Below are 13,700 nucleotides of genomic sequence, written 5' to 3' on the forward strand. Positions count from 1 at the left end.
TTTGCTCTTCAAATGTTGTTCTCCTTAGATCACTGAATATTGTGGGAACCTGTTTAAATATGTATTTCACTGTATTTTCAGAAGAATGCTTGTGTTCCTAAAACATACAATCCACTTCCTGTCTGTGGCTGCAATCCTATAAATGCTTCACAAGGGCATGAGTTTCGTTAAAGTCAGTGGGTCTTAATTCTAAATTGACTAGCGTATGATTGCACTGTTTGTCAGGAGTGGGAATGCATCCCTCCAAGCCTCGCTGCTTTGTCCTCAGGAAACCCCAGACCATGTCCCTCCATAAGTTCTGCTTTCTACCCTTTTGCCCTTGCTTCAGTTTGTGTGGAACATGAATGGTGATAATCCTTCTCACTTGCCATGAGAAGGGTGTGTGCAGAGGGTGTAGTTACCTCTGGCTTTTGCATGACTATATAAAATATCCCATCCCTTGCTCTGCACACTTTTGCATTCACCCTTTCTGACACTTTCAGCCTTATGTTGTATACCTGTGAAGGTATTTCTCACTGCAGAATATGCTTTAAGGTGACTGGCTGCAGGTACATCCTCCTTCCCTCTTTTTAACTCTTAACAGGGCAGGGTTGGAACCAGGATTTTCTAGGCTTCTAAATATCATGGAGAGCCTCAGTGAACAGAACAGGCTTCCCTCAGTAGGCAATACAGTAAAGGTAAAGGACCCGTGACAGTTAAGTCCAGTCGCAGATGACTCTGGGGTTCGCTTTACAGGCCGAGGGAGCCGGCGTTTGTCCGCAGACAGTTTTTCCGGGTCATGTGGCCCGCATGACTTAGCCATTTCTGGTGCAACAGAACACTGAAACCAGAGCAGCACATGGAAACAGTATACAGTGGTACCTTGGGTTAAGTACTTAATCCGTTCCGGAAGTCCATTCTTAACCTGAAACTGTTCTTAACCTGAAGCACCACTTTAGCTAATGGGGCCTCCTGCTGCAGCCGTGCCGCCGGAGCACGATTTCTGTTCTCATCCTGAAGCAAAGTTCTTAACCCGAGGTACTATTTCTGGGTTAGCGGAGTCTGTAACCTGAAGCGTCTGTAACCCGAGGTACCACTGTATACCCAATAAATGGGGAAGCAGCGCTAGAGCACTTGACCCTGCTCTCCATCACAGAGTCCTAAGCACATAGGGGTTAGAATGCCAGAGTCCTCCTTCTGCCATGCAGTGATCTCATCTTACGCTTTTAAATGCATACACCCAATCTCCTAGAAGTACCTTGCCCCACGTTGCCTAGGTCTCTTTCATAAATTCCAGTAGAAATGCAGCAGTATCTTCCTTCAGCTTCTCACACTTGCTGAGTGCCTGGTTCTAATATTTCTGCCTTTAACTGAAACAAATCTTTAACGTATTGCATTACAAGAGGGAGCCACCCTCATTCTTGATCAGTTTCAAAGGACTAGTGGTGCTGTTCACAGTAAAAATTGTCTAGCTGTAAGGAAAAAAAAGTCTCTGGGAATTATAAGAGTGTATTGAGTTACCTGTCTAGGAATTATGCTACGTCAGGGACTGAGTCACTAAAAACAAGACCTCACATGTGTATTTAATAACATCTGTGCTTCCAACACTTAGTAGTGAAATCAGTTTTAAAGTTGTGTAAGCATGTTACAGCAGAATCAGTTTAATTAGTGTTTAAAATGCTTCTGCTTGCAGTTGGTAATATCAAACTCATAGGATTGCAACTTTGAGAACAGGTTCTTGTTTTGTTGTTACGATGTCCGTATTATGATGTCTGATTTTCCCAGTAGTAGTTCTAAAGCTCTAGCTACTGAACAGAAACAAATATACTCCTGTGAGATGTGAGGACAGAGAAATGCATAGTGTTAATCTTTATATAAATAAATGGGAGCTAAATACTTAACCTAATGCATATGAAAAATGACAGCACTGTATATATTATAGCCATAATGAAACTAATTGACCTATACGTTGATAATATTTTAAATGTGGAACAGGAGCAAACCAATCCCATATCTGTCTCCTGTTATCCTTATCCTTTTCCTATTAGCATGAGCCACAATCAACTAAAAAGTGGTCTCAGTGTCATTTTGGATGCTTCTTGGCTGGTGCCTGCTGCTTAGGAAGTTTGGGCAGTTTCTACAATTGTTCTCTTATTACTCTACCATGAATGTAAGCAAGCCCCTTTTGTTATCTGTATAAACTTGTTTGTGGCTAGTTATTTTGTCTATGGATTTGAGAACAACCTACTTGCTTTCCTCTTGCAGTTTTTTTCAGTGACAGTTATTGCTGATCCTCTTTTTCAAGCCAAAAAAAGATTATAAACAGTACGGTATCCGGGCAAAGCTAGATGCCGCAGTAACATGCACAGATTTAAACATGGTTCTTTTTCCACGAGCTCCAAAGCTTTGTGAGATCCTGATTTGCCAGGACTGTGGCCAGGGAGGAGCTGAGCTTGAGCTTTCGGTTTCATCCGGAACTTTGGGAGCGGCTTTCCAACGCCCAATGGCAGATTAAAATAAAATAAAATAAAAATCCTAAAGGGGTGAAGGAGGCATTGGACGGGAGAGAAGGTCTCCATCGCGGAAGGCTGCCTGCGCGCCATTCTACTCCAGTATGTATTTTAAAGGGAGGCTCCGAGTCCGAGCGCTTGCAAAATGGAAAGGGAAATGCTGCTTGGTCCCGCAGCTGTTCTTGAATTTAGGGGTTAAGGTAGTAATAAGGCGAGGTCGTGAAGGGAAAAGGGTGGGACGAGCTTGGCCGTCCTAACATTTCCCTCCTTTGCGAGGCCGTTTGCGCAGCTCAAAACGCGGCAATGCGGGCACATCGCCTCCCTTTCCCGTCAGTGGCGCCTGCAGGAGGACGGCGCCATTTTCTTGGGTTCATAGATAGGATTCCCAAGCATTTACACGGCGAATGCGGCCACGCTTCACGTGGGGTTGGGAGCCGCTTTGCTCCCTTCCTGGCCCTCCGCCACGGGAAGACGAACTCGGGCCTCTGCTGCGTTGCTCAGCTCCCGGGAGTGGAAAGGGGCGCGCGGCTCTTTCCAGACAGGGCGCCCTCGTGACTCTTCGCTGTGGAGCCACCTGCCCTTGAGGCGCCCGGAGATCTGTCTCAGGAGAAAACACGGACTTCCCTCCAGGGTCGAGAAGGAAGCTCTCCGGTCTAGTTCGAGGACAGAGTGGGCGCTTGGTGCCCGCAGCCCAGACAGACCCCTACATCGGTGTGACAGATGCCTTCTTGCCCCCCCCCAGTAGAAAGGCTCATGCAGCCTTTCTCAGCTGTGATTCCTGCATTGCAGGGGGTTGGACTAGATTGCTTTTGGGGGTCCCTTCCAAGGATTCTGATTTTATGAAGCGCAGCTCCTTTGCGAAGCAGCGCAATGGGGTCGGCAGTGTAGCCCGAATAACCTGAGCATGGTGCTTCTTCACGTATACCTGCGGCTTGCAACTGTGTGCCTACTTCATTTATTAAAGCGTTTTGGCCACACTGAGAGGGTGAAAGGAAGGGTAACTATGGGCATAGTATTAACATGAGATCTATACATTGCATTGACCATCTTGTGCCTTTCCCAATTTTTCACTGTTCTTTCTTCCTAGACCTGAGAATGTGGCCAACATCTGTGACTCCCTCCAAACCCATTGAGACATTTGTTTTTATGGACCTGGAAGCAACAGGCTTACCGCCCTCGCAGCCTAAAATTGCAGAAATGTGCCTGTTTGCTGTGTCTAGACATTCCTTGGAGAATCCTCAATACAGCAATCCTTGCCCAAAACCACTACCTCTCCTACCACGTTTAGCAGATAAGCTGTCTGTTTGCATTAATCCAGACAAGCTGTTCACCCCGGCAGCAAGTTCCATTACAGGACTGACGAATGAAGCGTTTGCCATGAACAGAAAGCAAACCTTTAACTTGCATCTTTTGCACATGATTGTGGCCTTCTTCAGACGGCAGCACCCACCAATCTGTTTGGTAGCACACAATGGCTATGGTTATGATTTTCCTTTGCTGAAAGCTGAACTCTCTGCACTGGGTCACTTAGCCCTTGAAGAAATCTATTGTGCAGATACTATTAAAGCCATGAAAGCCTTGGACAGCGAGAACAACCAGTTTCAGCAGTTTGCATACCAACCTAGCGCACCTGGCAGCAGGAAAAAATATGCTCTTCGTGACTTGTATTTTAAATTCTACAGAGAATATCCTCCGAACAGTCACAATGCAGAAGGAGATGTCATTGCGCTAATAAACATATTTCAACAACGTGCCAGAGATCTTATGTGCTGGATGGATTTAAATGCAATGCCATTTAATTCCATTAGAGCCATGTACAAGGAAAATGAGAGATACGCTTCCTTTTCAAAAACACCTGGGAATATTCAACCACACCACTCCAGTCACTTACAGATGCAATCGCGGCAAAGGGTAGCAGCAACTACTTCACACTGGCCTTTTCCAGAAGGTGGTGAACCTGCAGATAATAATTATATTCCACTAAACAATAGAAGTACTGATAAATTTTTCATAATTCCTGATGAAATTAAGAGTGTTCAGGGTATTTTGATTCTGTTTCTTGGGCTAGTAGTCATGTGGGTTGCAGTTAAATACCCTGTTTAATTTAAGAATATACATTGGATTTTGTATATTGTAGGTTGCAAGCTGCAAAAATGTGTTTCCACCAGCTCTGGTTCTTATTTTCTCCCTCCATTTCGTTCTTCTATAACCCCTATTTTAGAACAGGGGCATTGGTTTCCAGTTTGTTCTCGGCCCAATTCAAGGTGCTCACACTGGTGTGAGCCTCAAAGGATTCAGGTTCCAAATACCTGCCTCCTTTTGTACAGAGCCTCTTGTGTGCTGAGATCAGCAGAGGAGGTCCTCTTGATAGTTCCTCCGCCCTTAGAGGTTCAGGGAAGGCATTCTTTGTGGTGGCCCCTAAGCTGTGGAACTCCCTTCCCACAGAGATGCTTCCGGCACCTTCATTATACCGTTTTTGGAGAATGCTGAGGTTTGAGGTTTATGTTTTTAGGATGCACTTTATTTTTATGGCTATTGTTTTAAACTGTTTTTAATACTACGTTTCAATGCTGTAACCTGCTCTGGGATCTTAGGGCGAAGGGTGGATAATAAATTAATATTATTTTGGTGATTCTTGCCGTTATTATTTTGTTGGTGTCTTCAAGGGCTGTGATTTTTTCCTTCCTGTTTTTTTACAAGCCATTCTGCACAATGTAAAAAGTTAAAAGGATAAAATAAATTTTAAAAATCGTGTAAGAACTCTAAATGTTGGAGTACACTGGTATATATGTGAAAAAGTGAATTTTCATTGGGGGAAAGGCCTAAAATTCCAGAGAGATGAAGGTGGGTAAAAACAGCCATCTTCCTTTCCCTTAAAAAAAAAATTGCTAAAAAACTCAAGTGGTTGAGGAAAGCGGTTCAGAGTCTTGCTGTCATTTTAAGTATTTCCTAAAATCTTGACTGGAAAGTTCCATGTCGCCTTGGGAAGTGCCCAAAGCTAAAGCTTAGGCATAAAGAGCAAGGTTGTAGTTTGTATTTGCTGACTTCACTTTAGAACAGAAGCGAGGAATATCTCACCCATGGCCTTCCACATTTGACTCAACCAGGCCATTTTGGGCAAGCCACACCCACCCTACAAGATATACCCCACATACCAGATGTGTGACATGACTCTTCTTCTTCTTCTTCTTCTTCTTTGGCAATCACTCGTAGCTGAGTAAGATTGTCTTCCATAAACACGGTTTGAACAATGAGTCTGTAAGTGACTGTGGAGGCCAGTTCTGGACCCGCACATCCTTCCACAGTGGGGACATTGGTTTCTGGGCAGGAGTTGATCACAGTGTGGATTTGTCAAGCGTGCCTTCCTCTTAGCACGTTTCTCCCTTGCGTCCTGAGTTCGAGTGTCTTCAAAGCCCATGACACCTTTGGTAAAGGCTGTTCTCCAGCTGGAGCGCTTGCAGGCCAGTGTTTCCCAGTTGTCGGTGTTTATGCTACATTTTTAAAGATTTGCCTTGTGACATGAATAGCAGGAGCTTAAAGTGATGGGTCGTGGGAGTGTGGAAAAAACCTCCCATCTTAGCAGTAGTTTCAATGGAAACTGCTTCGCTCCACTCCCAGCACTGCTGTTTGAACCTCTGGATTTAAAGAGCAGCATGGACATGTTTGCAAAAGGGCTTTCGAAACAACCCAGCACTGCTCATATTGTATGTCTGCCAAAGGTGGGGAGATAAAAGATTTGTCCCATTGTCCAGCAAAGGTTCCCCAAGTTAGGTTGATCGATGAGATGCTTTCACAAGGCATATTTACCATAGTGAAAGCAAGAATGCTAATGCCTTCCTCATGCTTGACCTCTAATCTAAACATGTCAATCCAGACAGAACTTGATTTGATCTACTTAGATCCCTGGAAGAAGCCCTGTTTGAAGCACTGCTGCTACTACCAGTCACACTAGCTATTTTTATGAGTTAGAACCTCACACTAAAAACGTATGCTCTATTTGCACACTGTTCATTTCACTCATCACCTTTAGTGGAAACTTAGACTCAACGATAAGTTGAGGACCCCTCCCATGCCTCCACAGAACTCTAGATCAGTATCCCTCTTTGCTTTAGACCAGACATGGCCAAACTTGGCCCTCCAGATATTTTGGGACTACAACTTCCATCATCCCTAGCTAACAGGACGAGTGGTCAGGGATGATGGGAATTGCAGTCCCAAAACATCTGGAGGGCCAAGTTTGGCCATGCCTGCTTTAGACAAAGCTTTCACAGAGAACAGACGGGCTTGGTCACCTAAGTTCTCAATGTTCAGACTTCGTGAAATCTGCCCTAGATTGTTCCACGCTTAGCTTGACTCCCTCTTTACCACAGTGCTCCATACCTCCTCTTCGATCTTTGTTATTTTGTGTTTAGTTTAGGTGGGAACCTAATATTTCCAAGTCTCTCTTGCCACCCAAAGACAGCTTGTATTGCATAAAGCAGAGTAGCTAACATAGTGCCCTTCAGACGTTGCTGAGCTCCAAATCCCCATTTTCCCTGTCCATCGGCCATGTTGGCTGGAGCTGACAGGAGTTGGGAGTCCAATAACATCTTGAGGACAGCACATTGCATACCTTTGGCATAAAGCTTCAGGGGCCAGCAGGGCTCCTCTGGCCCCTAATTCACAATCACAGACTGCCCCAGTGGTTTGACACCCAAAATAATCTGCAAACACATTAGGGTTGTGCGATGCTTTGAGAGCTGTATCTTCTTATATGGAAAAAAGGTAAGACTTTCACCATGCAACCCCCAGTGGAGTGTTTATAGTGCCGCATCACATTCCTGGATTTGCATGAAGCTGGTACAGGGTTTGGGGATGAAAAGAGAAGGCAGGTTATATAACACCAAGGGAATGAGAAGTTGTGTTTGAAGCAGCAGTTTGAATAAAGCAGGGATGATGAGGATGCACAAAAGAAGGGGGACAAGGCATGGACATGGCGTAAATGTAAAAATGGGTGCAAAGCAGGGGTGCAGAATAGAAGAGAGTAGTGGCTTCAGAAATGGGCTTTGGAAAGTGATAAGCGAGTTTAGATAGCAGGAGCTTAGCCAGCAGAATAAACGGGCACAGCCCTTACTCTGTTCATATTGTCACTGTTTGGGTTTGGATTCTTTTCAGTTAGTGCAATTAATTTTCTCTGGGTCAGAACTACTGTCTTTTACATGCAGGGAGTTGAACACTATTTTTCTAATACTAGTAGAATTCAACAAATAATGCAAAGTGAGTACGTTTTGACAATATATTTATTATAAAAAGCTGCAAACATGCCAATCCTTTTGAATTGTCTTGTTTACTATAAGCAACATACAAATCAGGATTATTTTTTTAAAAAAAGAATATCAAAAAGAATTGCATTGTATATTGATATATAGTACACTGACTACAATAATGCAGTTTGAAAAGTCTTTGAAAGGCACTTCCAAAGTTCACAATAAAAAAGTAAACACTGCAAATCTACAATATGAAGCTGAAATTCAATTTCCCTTCTGCTTCAGTAAACAACTTTTTTTATTAAATTGACATATATAACACACAAAGTATTTCACAGGCCACAATTTTCCCCTCAGATACTCACATATAAGCACTATTGAGTTAAACAAGACTCATGTAACAGCAGGATTGCAAATAATGAAATACTTGTTGTATGTAAGCAAACACTCGAATTCTGCTCATAGATACACACTGGTGTCATCATGTGACTATGTGAGCTGAGATTTCACAGGTCACAATGGAACAGGAATTACTCATGATGTTGATATTTAATGATCATATACAGTTTCTTCCTAACCCTCACTCCCACCAAACTCTACCTAATACTGGGGAGGAAGGTTAAAAACACACAAGATACTGTCTCATGACCATGGCAAAGTGATGGCAGTCGACAGAGCTATGCTTTGTGATACAATCACTTTATGTGGAAGTGTGGACAGGGTTTCAATCCATGCTGGCACAATGGTGAATTAAGATAACTCTGATGCTTTTCCTGAAGGAGGTAGAGAAAGACACACTTTTCAGCAGTTTGTTACTATACACCCAGAAAGAAAAAGTAGAGCTTAACACAGCACATGGAAATCAATATCTATATAGCCTTCCTGACATCCCCAATAATCACCACAAGACAGGACTTTTCCCCATTACAAGTCACGGTAAGGAAATGTAGTCAATGCTACTTTCTATAACTTTTCATTTTACATTAGTAGAATGTAGACCATATGCAATCTCATGAAGAGAGAGGTCTATGCCTACATAACATGATCCGCGTTGCAATCCTATGCACATTCCCTCAAAAGCAAGTCCCACTGAGTTCAATGGGGCTTACTCCTAGGTTAAGAGTACATGATTGCAGCCTTAGTCATTTTACCAGAAAATTCTTGAATAGGAAAATGCAACAGAAAGAACTATATAAAGACGTTTAAGAAGGCACCAAGATCACACAGTAGCACTCCTCAAAGCATTGGTTGCTCACACAGAGAAATGCAGGGACTCCAACTTATAACTACATAGGAGCAATCCGCAATGAGAAGCTGCAGCTCCAAAAACAGGTTGCCTCCTCTTCACATTTCTCCTTCACAACGAAAGCAATTCTGACAGTGGTTTGGGATGATTTTGGTACTCTGAACTCCTAAACCCTCATATTGAACTAGCAAGAGTGATTGAAGTTTTTCTATCATATATTATGAGGGCTATATCTTATTCTATAGCTCAGTCTCCCTTTTTATTCACACTTACTGCATCCCTGGCTTCAGTAGTAATTTGGTTAGAATATTGCGTGTGTGTGTGTGTGTGTTCAGTATACTTTTCCTGCCTCACCTTGTACATTCCAGATATATTTTAAGGGAGAGTGCATATTCATGCTAGAAATGAAGGGGAGCAACAGAAGTCTTCTTCAGAAAGTGACATGTCCTAAATTACATCTTTTGGATTACAAGGTAGCTGCTAAGAGTTTTGTGAAATGTAATTATAAAGGAGGATAGATGCAGCCTTAGTCATGTTACCAGAAAATTATTGAATAGGAAAATGCGACAGAAAGAACTATATAAAGACGTTTAAGAAGGCACCAAGATCACAGTAGCACTCCTCAAAGCATTGGTTGCTCACATAGAGAAATGCAGGGACTCCCAACTTATAACTACATAGGAGCAATCCGCAATGAGAAACTGCAGCTACAAAAACAGGTCACCTCCTCTTTACATTTCTCCTTCACAGCGAAAGCAATTCTGACAGTGGTTTGTGATGGTTTTGGTACATGGATAGATGCAGGCAGGCACAGAAACCCATTAAGAGCTGGAAGCAAATTTCTGTTAGTCTATTTAAGGTGCAATCCTGTACTACCTGGGAGTAAAAAGCCCATTGCTCTCCAGGAGATTTACTTCCAAGTATGTATGGAGAGTACTGCACTGTTAAGCACCTTCAAATAAAGAAAATAAATGGTTCTGAAGGGGCATTCGAAAGATTTATAGAGAAAATAACAGGCAACTAGCCATGTTGGCTATATTACCTCCAGCATCAGAGACAGTATACCTCAGAATACCAGTTCCTGCACTATCATGAGTGGGAGAATACTACTGTGGCTTGTGGCCTTCCCATAGGCATTTGGTTGGTTACAGAAAACAAAATGCTGTGCTAGACAAGTCTTTGGTCTGATGCTGTAGGGGTTTCCTTATGAGCATGCTCAGTACCCATGGAATGTTGAATTGTCAGACAGGAAAAATAATGAAAAGGAGAGGCAGGGTGGAATGCCTAAGCTTCCTTATACACGGAGGAAGGCATGTTTGGCTGGCACTCTCAACAGGAACATTAGGATCAGAACAGGAGAATACAATATTTATGTATTTATATCCAGCTCTTCTACTAAGCCTAACATTGTTCTGCAGGTCTGACATGTTAAGATGAATAATGATCTCATTCAACCATGTTCATGCAGTGGTACAATACTTTTGGTTGTTGTTGTTGCTGTTGTTGTTTTGAGGAAAGGGGAAACTGGAATATTAGACAGAGGAAAGTTACCTATGAAACTGACATGCTTGAAATTAAAACTGTGAAAGCATAATGAAGCAAATGACTATGCAATTGCTGCACAAATACAGAAAAGTTTTCTTTAACAACTTACACTATTTCTTGCCAAAAAACCAAAACATTCTACTCAGTACTATTTCTCTTACGTCTTTTCATTAGATCTTACTTTGCAATAGTTAACTGGAAAAAGTATATCCAGTTTTACACTGATTTTGTTGAGGTACACCTCTCATTTTATAAGCATTAACAATTACTGGCAAAATCATGGTAGAAGACACTTGTTGCTACTCGTCTTATCAACGACTCCCTTTCACTAGACTTCAAATTATTGTATGGCATATCTATGACTCCTACTCTGAAGTTGTCTTTTTAAGACACTATCAACAATTTAAATTGACATATAGGAAAACAAATCCAGGTGATAGATCTTTTTTCTTTCTTTCTTGTGGTGTTCAAGGCATTAAAAAGCAAACAAACACTGTCAGGGTTTCTACCCCACCTGCATCAGAGTAGTATTTTAAGAAAGTATGCCACAATATAGATTCTGTTTGAAAAGGCTTCTGCGCAGATACAGAGCAGTAAATCCATTTGAAGTTAATGCTTTGGAGGATCCATGTATGCTGGGTTATAAGGTGGCTGAACTGCAGGAGCTCCAGCTGTAAAACAAGACAACATTTTAAATATATATTTTATAAATACTATGCTTTTTCCTGGGCTGATTACGAGCACTCTCAGAGAATCTACTGATTTGTGAGCTCAAGAAGGACTTCCAGCCTCATCAGCAAAATCTTCAAAGCAGATTGTAACAAGGCTTTTAAAAGTTCTTTTCCTTTAAAGGAGAACATATCTCTTTAAAAGAATGGAAGTTCAAGCAGGGGTCTCTTATGACAAAACTGACTCTGTCCTTACATACTTTTAAGGGTAACCCAAAGCTGAGTGTCTGGGCAGGTATGCTGCTCAGTGTGATTAGATTCCTGACCAATCTACAAAGTGAGGACAGGACTGTACATTTAGGCTCTGCTGCTGCAGAATGACTAAGATGGCAGCATAGCAGACTGAGGGATGCCACAGTCAGCAGGGGCGTGTCCTGCAGCGGGGGCGGGGTGAGACACCCATGGGGTGGGGCAAGCCTCTCCAACGCTTGGAGCCTCTCCACCGCCTCCCCCTCAGCTGTAGGGTGGCTGAGGGAGAGGCAGCAAGCAGACGCAACTTAGGAACCTGCAGGCGCCTAAGCCACCATGTCACTCCTGAAAGGTTTTGGGAGCCCATTTTTATTTTTAAAAACTCATTTTGTCACACACACACACACACACACACCCCGGTGACGACACCCGGGGTGGACCGCATCCCCTGTGCTCCCCTTCCTCCGCCACTGGCCACAGTTGCTCCATTATGGCATTATGCCAGCATATTTGATACCACAACAGGCAAAAACTGACAAACTTGGCAGTTTAATGGTACAGAAACGTGCTTTAGTTAGGATCCTAAGTTTGCCCAGAGGTCACCATCACCAAGAAATTTGGTGTAATATAATGCCAGGAAAGGTTATGTGGTAATAAAGATCACTTTTTATAGAAGTCAGCAGTGAATCTAAGATAATTGCCAGCCCCCTGCCCCCTCACTGTCCCAGCCACATAAAAGGATAAGATTCCAATGAACTCTGCAGCCAATGATAGCATAATACAGTAAGTATACAAGCCCCAACCAAGGATCACCAATCTCAGATATTAAATAGCACATTAAGGGGCACACTGTTGTCCTCATGTCAAGAAATATTGGGAGCATGGAATGAGAACTTGGTTGGAGGAAACCTTGATGAAATAGCAAAGAACTAGAAAAAATAAGCTAAGAAGTAGAATGAGCATATTAATGGTTCACGTCCTCTCAGAAACCTTGTATTTGCTCCACTTCAAGACTCCAGATAAAAACACCCACAGTCACCCCACCTCCTGCAGCTGGGGGTGCAAGACAAAGCACCCCGTTCTTCTCAACAGATTCTCTCCTTACCTGCCATGGTTTCATGGTAGGGTGGTGGTCCTGCAGGCTGTGTGGGGTAAGGTGGAGGGTACTGTGTTGGGTAGGGTGCTGCTGGCATCCCCTGCTGCGGTTGTACTGGCAGAGGATTATATCCTTGATACATCCCTACAGGGTAACCTTGTGGTGGCATCCCAGGCTGCTGAGGATATGGCACCTGCACCAGAGTTGTGGCTGTAGTTGTGGTCACAATAGCTGTAAGACATGGGAAGAGTGCCAGGGAAGCAATCAGCACATGAAGAAAGATGATTATATTTCTAAACAATCCCTTTGCTCCCTGTTTTTTCATTTTTGGGTAAACTCAACTGCCACCTAAAGCTATTCCGACTACATTCCTGAGGTGAACAGCGATGAAGCTTACCCTCCCCGCACACACAAATTTCTTAGTCCTCCTAAGAGACACAAACAGACACGACACAGGGTTGAATCCTGCTAATGTCACTGGGCATGTGGAATGACTTCTGCAAGCACATCAGAACTTATCCACCTTTTGCACTCCCTGCCCTGCACCATCCCAAATCTGCTCCAGGGGTTGAGGAAACCCCAGAGCAGATTTGACGGGAGGGGAGGGGAGAGGAAGTTCAGTTGTGCTTGCAGAAAATGTTCTGAACATACTACAGTTTAGCTGAACTCAGCCTACATATTTGATTCACTTTACAAAATCATGGCTATTTGGTTGTTCATATATTTAGACAATTCCTACCATAACTGTTTGTTGGCATCAAGTCCAAAATGCTGCTGAGGTAAACTGGCTCTTGATCTCAAATGTGTCTAAATAACATGAATTGCTTTCTACAGCTACATCCCAAAATTACGCATGGCACTAGACAGCACTATTTTTTTTAAAAAAGTTTATGAGTCATTAATAATTTCTTGTTAGAACAGCCTTCTTTCTTTCTTTACTAAGAGAGGGTAAAAAATAAACCATGCTTACGCCGTGGTTGTCTTCGGCATGCTTTATACAGGCAGCAACATGAACAGGTGAAGCAGAAAATGATGGTCACCACAAACAGTACGAATATGGAAACACCAACAGCTATGACAGTCCCGCTGTAAGAGGAAAAGACACATTTGAAAACTAAGGTGTCTATCAAAACAGGAGGCAATCTTCAGTTATAACCGAAA

At 42.9% G+C, this 13,700-nt stretch overlaps 2 protein-coding genes across 4 annotated transcripts in view; one reads left to right on the forward strand and one right to left on the reverse strand.

Annotated features, from left to right (window-relative positions):
• Window positions 1-2,433: 2,433 nt before the first annotated feature.
• On the forward strand, window positions 2,434-5,121 carry TREX1 (three prime repair exonuclease 1). Its single transcript, XM_083603549.1, has 2 exons — window positions 2,434-2,591; window positions 3,577-5,121. The coding sequence occupies exon 2, from the start codon at window positions 3,585-3,587 to the stop codon at window positions 4,590-4,592; it is 1,008 nt and encodes a 335-aa protein (XP_083459675.1). The 5' UTR covers window positions 2,434-2,591; window positions 3,577-3,584; the 3' UTR covers window positions 4,593-5,121.
• A 2,629-nt stretch (window positions 5,122-7,750) lies between these two features.
• Window positions 7,751-13,700, reverse strand: part of SHISA5 (shisa family member 5) — a 38,293-nt gene continuing 32,343 nt past the window's right edge. For 2 of the 3 annotated variants that reach the window (XM_083603573.1, XM_083603574.1), the window contains 3 exons: window positions 13,510-13,625; window positions 12,549-12,770; window positions 7,751-11,197 (listed from right to left, as the gene is read on the reverse strand). In XM_083603573.1, the coding sequence (XP_083459699.1) occupies window positions 11,136-11,197; window positions 12,549-12,770; window positions 13,510-13,625 (400 nt within the window). In that variant the 3' untranslated portion in view covers window positions 7,751-11,135. The remainder of the gene's footprint in view (window positions 11,198-12,548; window positions 12,771-13,509; window positions 13,626-13,700) is intronic. The other variant, XR_014545493.1, reaches the window with a different exon arrangement.

The sequence above is a fragment of the Podarcis filfolensis genome (assembly GCF_964270895.1).
Source record: "Podarcis filfolensis genome assembly, chromosome: 2".
NCBI classification, from domain to species: domain Eukaryota; kingdom Metazoa; phylum Chordata; class Lepidosauria; order Squamata; family Lacertidae; genus Podarcis; species Podarcis filfolensis.

Coding starts and splice junctions, on each gene's coding strand:
- TREX1 (XM_083603549.1), top strand. CDS start 3,585: ATGTGGCCAACATCTGTGACTCCCTCCAAACCCATTGAGACATTTGTT.